The 12,577-nt window shown below is 37.9% G+C and overlaps 1 protein-coding gene across 1 annotated transcript in view; it reads right to left on the reverse strand.

The window, feature by feature from the left end:
- Positions 1–12,577, reverse strand: part of LOC140488188 (ABC transporter B family member 1-like) — a 191,611-nt gene that overhangs the window by 150,825 nt on the left and 28,209 nt on the right. Inside the window, exon 7 of the mRNA XM_072588074.1 lies at positions 4,406–4,580. Coding sequence (XP_072444175.1) covers positions 4,406–4,580 — 175 coding nt within the window. The remainder of the gene's footprint in view (positions 1–4,405; positions 4,581–12,577) is intronic.

A 12,577-nucleotide genomic window follows, 5' to 3' on the forward strand; every position in this document is an offset into this window, starting at 1 on the left:
AGCAAAATATTTTTCAGCTCTGATCTCCAGCATCTGCAGTCCTCACTTTCTCCATGCACTGTAGTTACACCTACAATGCCATTAGGGATGGAGTTCCAGGATTTTGACCAAGTGACCCTGAAGGGACAGCAGTATATTTCTGAGTCAAGAATGGTGAATGGCTTGAAAGGGAACTTGCAGGTAGTAATGCTGCCCTTTTCCTTCCAGATGGTAGAGGTCATGGTTCAAAACGTGCTGTCAAAGGAGCCTTGGTGAATTTTTGTCATGTATCTTTCAGATGTGCACAATGTTTCAAATCAGCCATGAATGTCCCTGAATAGTGTAGCAGGCCTGAGGAGCCAAATAGCTTATTCCTGCCCCTAATGTAATTGTTTGCATATTATATTCAGGCTAAGTACAAGAAACATTACACAAGTTGCTTTAGTTCAAAATTAAATTATCAGTTATAGCGTTTGTTAAATAATATCCCTCTCCAGTCCAGCACAAAACAACTTAAAAACAAACTGAACCCAAGTATTAAAGATATGCTCTGAACTTTCCTTACCGAAACACCATGTCTTTTACAAAACTGCAGCATATGGAGATAAAATAATTATCCTCAACACCTATAGTGATCCACAAAGTAGAATTCCATTTCTTGAATAGAACTGAAAGGCAGGCAAAATTCTTATCAGAACTTTTCCTTCATAAACCAAAATTTTGATTTCTAAAGACTTTAGATCTTGAATGATGTTGTCCCGACCACTGGAAAATCTGGGCCAGAGATTTGCAGATTAGCATTGACCTGAAGTCCATTTTCTGTAAAGTTCAGTAAAGCAGTTTCATTACATTCAAAAAACCTCACTTTCTTCTGAAAACATTCAAGAACTTCAAAGAACAGAAGTTCATATTAACAAAATTAGCATTCACAGTCATTTTTTTCTAAACGTATCATTTTGCAGAATGCAATACTACTCTCTTATGACTTCATAACATACATTAGATCATTTTGAAACAACAGCAACACCAATTAGATCATTCAGACAATTCAAAATATTTTCAGAGTGTCTTATCCCACTATTAGTGTGACTAACTCAGTCTTAGTTTTACATCTGGTTCATTTTATTAGAAAAAGAAAAACAAATGAGAAAGGCAGCCAGTAATTTAATAGCAGTAATGAACTCTAAAGTTTGTGTACTTTGGGGGCTTTATCATGTCAGCAATGTTTTAACACTTGGCTTTGCCTCACTCCAAAAATATCTAATTTTGTCAGTTTGAAGTATGCGTACCTTGTCATTCATTATAGTTAAAATACATTAAGCCTGTAATGTGTGTCTGGCATAATTCCTTTGTTCCTTAATCATTTTAATCATAAACATGGTCATAGGCTACATGCTCCTCAATGTAATCAGTTAATAAACTATGGCTGGAAATGTGTCAGAAAATGCAGCTGAGCATTTTAGGTAAAGAGTTATCAGAAGCTTACTGTTTTGTACATTTAAAAAGAAAATATAGCAGGTAGTGTGTCTGAAACAATCCTAGTTTTAAAGTTGCCACATTTCAGTAAGCTTATCTAGCTTTTACAATACTAATGTCATCTGCAGCTTGATTATCGTAATTATATTTTGTTGTTCAGCTGTGCAACGTATGGATGGATTTTGTGATCCATGGTAAAGCAATGGCAGTCACCACTGACCCAAAGAAAGCTTTGAACAAAGATTCAGATTCTTTGGCAGAAATATCTCCTTTCCCTGTGATCTCTTACTTCAGGTGCCAAGTCAAGATGTTGTCTTGGCATGCACCAGCAATTGTCAGCAAGCAGGTAGGCAAATGATCAAATTTGAAATATTCACACAAAGCACTCGAGGAAATTTAAAGCACTTGAAATCTTTCATTTTAGGTCAAATTAAGATAGTGAAATAAATCTATGAGAGTACTAAGAAGCTAAATTAAATACAGACATTTATTTAGCTTTTTTCTCTAAATAAAACTGCAAACTTTTACATGATAATAGGAAAATTCAATATTCCACAGAGTGCTATTTGGTACTGATTAAAAAGTTATTCTACCATTAAAAACCCAGTTACAGCTTACACAACAAGGTGCAACATTTTCTAGTGTTTGTACACGGAAACTAATGGCTTTATTATAGATGTTATCATCAATTCATGATCACAATGGTGATAGCATGTGGGAACCTCTATAAAAGCATGTGACTGAGGAACGTAGACTAAATAGCAGCAACTTCTGGTTTCTGTATTACTCTGCACATGTTTAAAATCCTAAAGGTGGCTGGCAGATTCAGATGAGTAGAATGTAGAACAATACAGTGCAGAACAGTCCGTTCGGCCCTCGATGTTGCGCCAACCTGTGAACTAATCTAAGCTGATCCTCCTACACTATCCCATCATCCATGTGCTTATCCAAGGATTGTTTAAATCTCCCTAATGTGGCTGAGTTAACTACATTGGCAGGCAGGGCAGTGCATGCTCTTACCACTCTGACCGGTCTCTGACATCTGTCTTAAGTCTATCACCTCACACTATGCCCCCTCATACAAGCTGATGTCATCATCCTAGGAAAAAGACTTTCACTGTCTACCTTATCTAATCCTCTGATCATCTTGTATGTCTTTATCAAATCCCTTCTTAGCCGCCTTCTTTCCAATGAGAACAGACCCAAGTCACTCAGCCTTTCCTCATAAGACATTCTCTCCACGACCAGGAAACATCCTGGTAAACCTCCTCTGCACCTTTTCCAATGCTTCCACATCCTTCCTGCAATGGGACGACCAGAATAGTACAGAATATCCCACGTGCGGCCGCACTAGCATTTTGTATAGTTGCAGCATGACATTGCAACTCCAGAACTCAATCCCTCTACCAATAAAACCTAACACACCATATGCCTTCTTAACAGTACTAACCACCTGGGTGGCAACTTTCAGGGATCTATGCTGATGGGCTCCAAGATCCCTCTGCGCCTCCACACAATCAAGAATCGTTCCCTTGACCCAGTATTCTGCCTTCCTGTTATTCTTCCCAAAGTGAATCACCTCACATTTATCTGCATTGAACTCCATTTGCCACCTCTCAGACCAATTCTGCAGTTTATCCAAGTCCCCCTGCAACACTCTTCTATACTGTCCACTACTCGACTGACTTTAGTGTTATCTGCAAACTTACCAACCCATCCACCAATGCCTGCGTCTAAGTCATTTATAAAAATGACAAACAGCAGTGGTCCCAAAACAGATCCCTGTGGCTCACTACTAGTAACTGGACACCAGGCTGAATATTTTCCATCAACCATCACTCGCTGCCTTCTTACAGAAAACTAATTTCTAATCCAAACTGCTAAATCACCCCCAATTCCATGCCTCTGCATTTTCTCCAACAGCCTACCATGTGGAACTTTGGTACCTATGTGGACCACAAGTAGTATTTGCAAATGCTGTTGTCATTATTACCAGAGCAAAATTTGACCACAGATTCAAAGTTGCGTATTTCTTTACTGATATCCATTTTTTGTAAAGTTCTGTCATGTAGTTCTCCATGATATGAGGAGGAATAGAATTAGAGAAAACATGAAACTAACACTTTCCCTTGATTGTCAATACCCAAAAGTATGGAATAATTTAAAAACTGGATAAATAGTTCCATAGTTGACAGGATCATTACAGGTCTATGACAACACATACATTATACAGCATTAGTCTATCCCATTTAATACAATTTGTTGTCATAACAATGCAACTAAATTTGCTTTCTTAAAAATGGGGGTTAAATACTGTGTTCAACCAACACTGGCTGAAAATGTACTCTGTCAAAGTGAGATATGAAACTGATATTGACCAACTAGAAAATTCAATCAAAATAATTTAGAATTTTTGTTTTAACCAGCAAATAAATATTTCACGACCAACATCTTTTCAAATCCTTACGTCTAACTAAAAGCGAGCATGGAACAAAGTCAGTAAAATTATTATGTCAATAACTATGACACAGCACTAGAGATTCAAACTCTGAGCATTACTGGCTTTCAATCTCCTATGGGGGCTTCCTGCCTGGTGTAAACTAGAATTGGGGAGAAGTATGGAGTTCCTAACAGCCATCCATCCATTACTGAAAAAGCAGAGTAAAGGAATTTTTAAAAAAATTATAACTAAACGATGCACTTAGAATTCTTTTCATTATGTTTACGTTACATTTAACAATGATATGGAGCTCTGAAAGTTTGTAAAGTAACAAGCTCAATACTCCTAAGGAGGGAACATAATTTCCATTGAAATCCTTCATCACCTTTTAACGATACAACTTAATTTCTATGCAACGAGTCTAAAATCTTTTTCACAAGCTTTGACATTTATAGCCTTCATTTTATCACAACTGCAAGGCTCACTGTTCTGCAAGTCCATAGCACCCACCTGTTCTCATCAAAGAATGCAATTTCTTGCTTTAGAATGCAAGCAAAAAGCCTTTTACGCAGTCTGGCAACCAGCCTGTGTCCCGCGAGAACAAAAAGGTAGGCACGGATAAATGAACAAGCAGCACCACCAACGTATATGCCAAAGAGAATAAGAATCATTCTGTCAAGATCCTCTGAAAGAAAAAATAACAAATCTTTTAAAGTTATTTTTAAAAGCAGAATTTTAGATTGATTTCACAGAATCATATATCACAGTTTTAAACAAGACTTTTAATCATTTTTTAAAACTGAAACATATTTTGTTCTTATTTATTACATTAAAAAAGTTTAATGGGTACCAGCAGGAACCAAATGTTGTCAGAGCAACCAATGCTGCACTGAAATGAAGGAGCTTTAATGTATAATGCTAGAGCACACATGTCCAATATTGTAAAATCACAAATCCAGTCAGGATAGATCTTCTGTAGCTTATTTTAATTTACATCACGTAGTTACACATCTGCTTTCAGTTGTACTCGGCAATAGTATTCCTTTGCCAGTGTGGACAGAATTTTTACATCAGGTCTAGAAGCAAATATTGGCCAAGATTTTGCAGATGGACAGTTTGTAACTTCTTCCATTCACCCTATAGCTCGAATGATTAGTATTAAGCTGATAATAATGTGGCACGTGCAATGTAGCCTTTGGAATCAACAATTCATCTCTTATCATACACATACAGCAAGTGATCAGGAGGTCAAATGGAACATTTGTTAATTGCAAAGGAATGGAATACAAAAGTAAGGAAGTTCTGCTACAGTTGTCTAAGTCATTGGAGAAATGACATCTAAAGTATCAGGTACTGTTTTGATTTCCTTATTTAAGAAAGTGTAGAAACTTATTAGAAACAGTTCAGTCAATCAATTTCTAGCAGGTGGGGGTTAGCTTTGAGGAAAATTCGGATAGGTTGGGCCCTATAGCACTCATTGGGGGTTTAAGAACAACAAACAGGTAATCTTCATACTGTAAAGCATAATATGCTGAGGGTACTTAACTGAGGATACTGAAAGGATATTTCCCTTACGTTAGAGGCCAGAAGTAGGGGACAGTTTAAAAATAATAGGTCTTCTATTTAAGATGTGAATTCAAATAAGTATTTCCTGTCAGAGTTGGTAGTCTGTAGAATCCTCTTCTCAAAGTGCTGTGAAACCAGGGCCTTTGAATGGTTTTAAGACTGAATTAAATTTCAAAAACAGAGTTAAAGGTTATACTGGGTAGAAAGGAGCATTGATTAGGGCCCCCAACTGTAATCTTACCAAATGGCAAAGCTGGCTCAAGGAGCCAAATGGCCCACCCTACTCTTAACCAAAGAGTTCACATGCATGTTCCTTAACTAATGGAAATTTAAAACTTGCACTAGGATCAACAGAGAAGGAAAGACATATCAGGCGAAAAAGGGAAACTAAGATTGTCTTAAGACAGAGTGAATAGAGACTGAAAGGATAGAAAGGCAAGTATTTTTTTTTAAATGCATGAAGAATTTAGTGCGGACTGAGTGTCCAAGGTTTCAACTGTTCCTTTCCTGAAACTGGCAGATTGAGTGCCATGACAAGCATGTTTTTCTGATAATCAAAAGGATCCAAATGCTCTATTAAATACTAGCCTTAACATTGTGCTGTGTTTAACTTGTAATTAATGCACAAATACAACAGTGTCTTGTAACGACAGACATACAATTGTTTATTGAAAAGTCACCATGGCAACAGCAGCTGAATTGTGATGATGACACAAACTTAATTTATGATTTAGTTGCAGACAATCCTTAAAAAGAGAAATTAAGATTGCACAATAATCATTTCAGCATACAAGATGGAAAGAACAAATTGTGTCATTAAATTAGAAAAGAAATTAAAAGTTTATGCACTCTTCATTCTCTATTAAAATCCATAGATCATGTGTTGTCAAGTCGCATTCAATCATTTATATACAGTAGCAATTAAACCACCATTTAGCAAAGCTAATAGCAGTGTGGTGCAAAGTGCCCAGTAACTCCGTGTCAGAGTTATACAGCACTGAAACAGACCCTTCAGTCCAACTCATCCATGCTGACCAGATATCCGAAACTAATCTAGTCCCATTTGCCAATGTTTCACCCATATTTCTCCAAATCCTACTATTCATGCACCAATACAGATGCCTTTTAAATGCTGTAATTGTACCTGCCTCCACGTCTTCTGGCAAACTTGTCATTATTTACAAGATAACAAAAATTACTGGATGATTTATGCACTAATGACAGACATATTAAACTCATCCTTACTTTAGGTGAAATTGATAACTGTTAAACTTTCAACACCTCAACATATTAACCAAGAAAGAGATGTATCAGATCAGGTTTAGGGAGCAGTAAATACATAAGCTGCAGAGTTAAAGCCACACACAAGGGAAATATAGATGTACAGTAATCACAAAAACTAAATAAGAACTCACCAATTGCAGAATTTAAGTCAGTGTTCGCACTAAATTAAGAATTCATTTACACTGATGTTGAGCGATGTCAAAATGAAAATCAATTGGGCAGACGCAGCATGGGTTCATGAAGGGCCGCTCATGCTTAACTAATCTTTTGGAATTCTATGAAGACATTAAAAGCAAGGTGGACAATGGAGACCGAGTAGATGTGGGGTGCCTAGATTTCCAAAAGACTTTCAACAGGACGTGCAGAAGAGGCTGCTGCGCAAGGTAAAGCTGCACTGCATTGCAGGTAAAGTATTAGCATAGGTAGAGGATTGGTTGACTAACAGGAAGCAAAGAGCGGGGATAATTGAGTGGTATTCTGGTTGACAATCAGTAACCAGTGGTATGCCTCAAGGAATCAGTGTTGGGACCGCAATTATTCACAATTGAAATAAATGATTTGGAGTTGGGGACTACGTATGCCAAAGTGTGTCAAAGTTTGCAGATCACACTAAAAGGAGTGACAGAGCAAAGTGTGCAGAGGACTGTGAAACTTTGCAGAGGAACACATATACATCAACTGGGCAAAGGTCAGGCAGATAGAATACAATGTTAATAAGTGCGAGGTCATCCATTTTGGTAGGAGTAACAGCAAAAAGAATTCTTAGTTGAATGGTAAAACTTGATTGTAAGATTGCAGCATGCTGCTATGCAGAGGGACCTGGGTGTCCTTCTGCATGAATCAGAGGGTTTGTCTGCAGGTACAACAAGTAATTAGGAAGGCAAATGGAATTTTGTCCTTCATTGCTAAAGGAAATGAGTTTACAAGCAAGGAGGTTATGTTGCAGTTGTATAGGATGCTGGTGAGGACACATCTGGAATACTGTGTGCAGTTTTAGTCTCTTACTTAAAGGATGTGTTGGCACTAGAGGTGGTGCAGAGAAGGTTCATTACATTGATTCTGGAGTTGAAGGGTGGGCCTATGAGGACAGACTCAGTCGACTGGGATTATATTCATTGGAATTTAGAAGAATGAAGGGAGATCATATAAAATTATGAAGAGAATAGATAAGCTAGAAGTAGAGAGGATGTTTTCACTGACGGGTGAAACTAGGACAAGAGGGGATAGCTTCAAAATTAGGGGGAACAGATTTAGGACTGTATTGAGAAGGAATCTCTTCACCCAGAAGGTTCTATAGAATTTCCTGCCCAGTGAAGTAGTTGACACTACTTCAGTACACTTTGTTAAAGCTAAGCTTTTTTTTAAAACAATAAAGGAATTAAGGGTTATGGAGAGAAGGTGGGTAAGTGGAGCTTAGTCCACAAAAAGATCAGCCATGATCTTACTGAATGGCGGAGCAGGCTCGAAAGGCCAGATGACCCTCTCATAGTCCGAGTTCTCCTGTTCAGTTTAAGATGTGGAAGACAAATTTCAAACCTTTTCAGGACAATCTTCCCCTTGCAGACATCCTACTCATTCAAATTAATACTTCTTGGTTATTATTACATTGTTCTTGGGGGGTCAATGAACCTAACAAGATTGCTTTTACTGCCCATTCCATTGTCTCAAGATGTGTTGTGATTTTCTCCTTGAACCGCTGCAGTCCTTGTGACAATAATATCTTACAATCAAGTTTGGTAGAGAATTGCAGATATACATCCAGCAACAATGAACAAGTCGAATATACTACCACGCAAGTCTGCTGTCCAACTTACGTAGGAAACTTCGAAGTTGTGGTATCCAGATGCTCAGACCACTCTTCCATTGGGTTAGGAGATGCCACTGAATTTATTTTGGCACACTGATGTGATGTCTCCAATGCATAATACATACTGCAGCCACAAGTGTTCCAATGGCAAAGGTGAATATTAAATTCAATGGCTCACCAAAATCAAGTGAAATGCTCTCCGACTGTTCATATTGACTTCCTGGAGCATGATCATGGATGCACCTGGGCAAAGGCAGGGTACTCCAAAACATGATTAGCCTGTTATTGTTTATAAAGCTCAAGTCATGAGGTGGTAAAAACTGCAGCACTTCTACAGTACCTAGTCTGTCTTTCTCCTGTAACCATCTTGATGTGGCTGATCCATACGAGTTTCTCATGAAATACCAAACTCTTCGATGCTGGAGGAGGACTTGATAATAATGATGTTTCAAAGGTATGGGAAGCTGGTTGGGTATTCTCATGTTAGAAATGGTCAATGTGTTGTAGCTATTAGCATCTCCATTCTTTGTCACTTGTCAGCCCAAGCCTGAATATTGTCCAAGCATATCTACAGCCTGACATGAGTGGCTTCCTGATCAGTGGACTATCACAATCCTTCAAGGAGGCTAAACCAATGCCAAAAGGAAAAAGGTTCACCAGATCTAAAAATAGGACAAGTGTCCTGCAGCCAGGACAAATACATCAGGCAAAATTGAAGATAATTAATTAGTAAGGTGTGGGGTGTTGAGATTAAAAGCCAGCGTAGAATTAAAGATATTGGAATACAAGCTAGAGTTTTAAGCAACTGAGAAAATACTAATCACAGGGGAAAGAGAATGCATTGAAATTAAATGAGAAAATAAGGAAAAAGGATTAAGTTCCAATAATCAACAGTTAGGATAGTGTGGTACAGAATTAACAAAGCATGCAAAAATATTGCTGAAATACAACTATTAATAACTACGGTAAGATATACACCAGAACAGACTTAAATGTGAACTGATCCAAGAACTTGACACCCCGATTATAACAGTTTCAAGAATGGAAGGCAAAGAAAACGGGAATTCTGTGATAGTTTAATAAATCATTCTTTCATGCACTCTCACGTGAGTCCATGGCATCCAGAAAAAAAGCAGCATTCTAATTTGGTCTTTGGTCATTTATCAAAGATACATTCCTTCTGCCCAAAGATCCCATCAGCAATTAAACCATCAAGACTGACTGGGGCAGTGTGCTGTAAAACGAGCTCCAGTTTTTTTTTCCAGAAGCATCACAGTTAGGAAAATTTGATTATAATTTCATGTAACTGCAATTCAGATTAAAACAATACTCACAATATTCCCATCAACAACGATGACCATTTATTGTAATCATACTGTTCTCCACCAATGGCAAAGACCGGACAAGGTGAATTACAGATTTAAGTTTATGACTTTAATTCTATCCCTTTAACAGATGAGATGAAACAAAAATACCCTGGTTGGGAGGGAAAAAAAGATCAGAAGAGTACTGTTCTGGCGCCAGCTCAGCTCATACACATTGGCGAGTTGTTTCGTTTGGCTCTCTTTCAACTCCTTCCACTTCTTTACTTACGATGTAAGGTTGTGGATACACAGATTCTCAAGTCTTCCATTCAGTGATTGAGGCTTTGCTCCTTTCTGTGCCTCTCAAGGTGGTTTTTCCTCTTTTCTTTTTACCAGGGGATTTGCACGGAGGATAAAGTGAGGGAGAGTAGATAGCTATTCCAGGTTTTCTTTTACTTTAGCACGTAGCACAAACATAGATGACTATTTTCTCATCACAGGCTCCATTTTTCTGCTGGATAATCTCTACCAAAGATTGTAGCCATCTACCCAGGAACCAATCAACTGGTGATTTTGCACAGCCCTCCTTCACTTAAAACAATTGGCCTTGATTGAAAATTCAATCAAAACTGCTCTAAACACACAGAAAATGCCATTCTGTCAGGAATGCTTCCTCCCTGTTTGAATAAGGCAACATTGTAGATACAACTCACAATATATTAGTTACTTGATAAAACTGCAAACTTCTTACATAGTTTCCTTGATTTAAAGCAGTATTTTTATCCCCCCAATTTTAGTCTACACAGTCTTTAAAAAAGTGGTCTTCACATCACAAATTCAGTGACTGAGAGAAATAGTATGTGGCACACATCAACTTTCAGAAGCCTTTGACAAGGTACCACAAAAGAAATTCATTTAAGATTGATGCATTTTACAATTATGGGAAAAGGAATATGTGGAATATAAACTAATTGGAAATTAGTTATCTGGTGATAGGAAATATAAATAATCAACAAAAATAAATTGGGATATTTATATCAGAGGAGGAAATTAAGGGATCATTTGAGAATGATATTTAACATTATAAATTGATTGGTTAGTACATTGACTACTCCCAATGACTGAGTCGTCTAAAATGGATCAACATAATACAAGAGTAATTGTAAATGCTTCAGAGGGGGTGTAGGAAACATTTATTTTTAGAGAGCTGTGAAAGTTGCAACCAGAACTATTGACTGAAGCAGTAACCATATTAAGATGAAAAATAGTTTCAATGGGTAAAATAAAGGAAATAAAAATCAATGAATTTACAAATTACACAAACAGGATCAGGATTATTGCTTCCATGGGTGATAATAAGCAAGTATTTTACTCTTGCTTTAAGGATGGAGTCTTCTCATCTAGCATAACCTTTTGAAGAGAAATGAGATTAGGTTTTCAAAATGCATACAGCCATTTTATTTTTGGCTGCTAAACTCAATCACTTCATATTTGGGAGATGGGCATAGAGAGTTTCTTCTCTATTTAACTGTCCAAACCCAGTTAAATCGAGGATATAGGGCTTCAGCACATTAAGCTGTAATCAAAGATGCTATCGGGGAGAATGATTCCATGCCTACTGTCTGCCTGGTGAGACCTGGAATCCAGAAAGCAAACAAATTGCTCCAGGTCATCGAGTGGCACAAGGAACCATCTTGTATGTAATGTCTCAGATTACACCTAATAACCCTAAATAATCAAACACATCAGATTATTTATGTTCAGGCTATTACCATTGTCCAAATTGACACATCAATCACGAACTCCAGATTTTCATATGGATGGATAGATGGATGTCTCAAAATAAACTCCCTAATAAAAATACTCAAAAGACAAAAAACTATTTCAGAGCCACATTTAACCATGACACATTTGAATGAGTAATCAAACATCTTTGTTATGTTAGAAACTTTACTTTTGAGTTGCAGCCAGGGGCAAGAAAACCTGGGACACAAATATTTGAATCAACATGAAAGCAGTGCATCTTGATTAGGCAGAGTTATCTGTAAAAGTCAGGAAGAAGAAATGCATTGAGGTCGAATTAATGATAGACTCCGATGCACATATAGGAACTTGAACCTGGCATTGCAAATCAAAAGGGGCTAACTTTGGCTCAGTGTCAATAAACTTTTTGAAGTCACACTGCATAATGCAGTTTCTTTCTTCATCAGAATTAGCGCACCTCAGCAGTCATAAGGTAACATGTACACTTAGAGTCAGAGATGTACAGCATGGAAACAGACCCTTTGGTCCAACCTGTCCAGGCTGACCAGATATCCCAACCCAATCTAGTTCCACCTGCTAGCACCTGGCCCATATCCCTCCAAACCCTTCCTATTCATTCACCTATCCAGATGCCTCTTAAAATGTTACAATTATACCAGCCTCCACCACATCCTCTGGCAGCTCATTCCATACACGTACCACCCTCTGCGTGATATAGTTGCCCCTTACATCTCTCATATCTTTCCCCTCTCACCTTAAACCTATGCCCTCCAGTTCTGGACTCCCCAATCCCAGGGAAAAGACTTTGTCTATTTATCCTATCCATGCCCCTCATAATTTTGTAAACCTCTATAAGGTCACCCCTCAGCCTCCAATGCTCCAGGGAAAACAGCCCCAGCCTGTTCAGCCTCTCCCTATAGCTCAAATCTTCCAACCCTGGCAACATCCTTGTAAATC

This window comes from Chiloscyllium punctatum, chromosome 17, assembly GCF_047496795.1.
Source record: "Chiloscyllium punctatum isolate Juve2018m chromosome 17, sChiPun1.3, whole genome shotgun sequence".
NCBI lineage: Eukaryota > Metazoa > Chordata > Chondrichthyes > Orectolobiformes > Hemiscylliidae > Chiloscyllium > Chiloscyllium punctatum.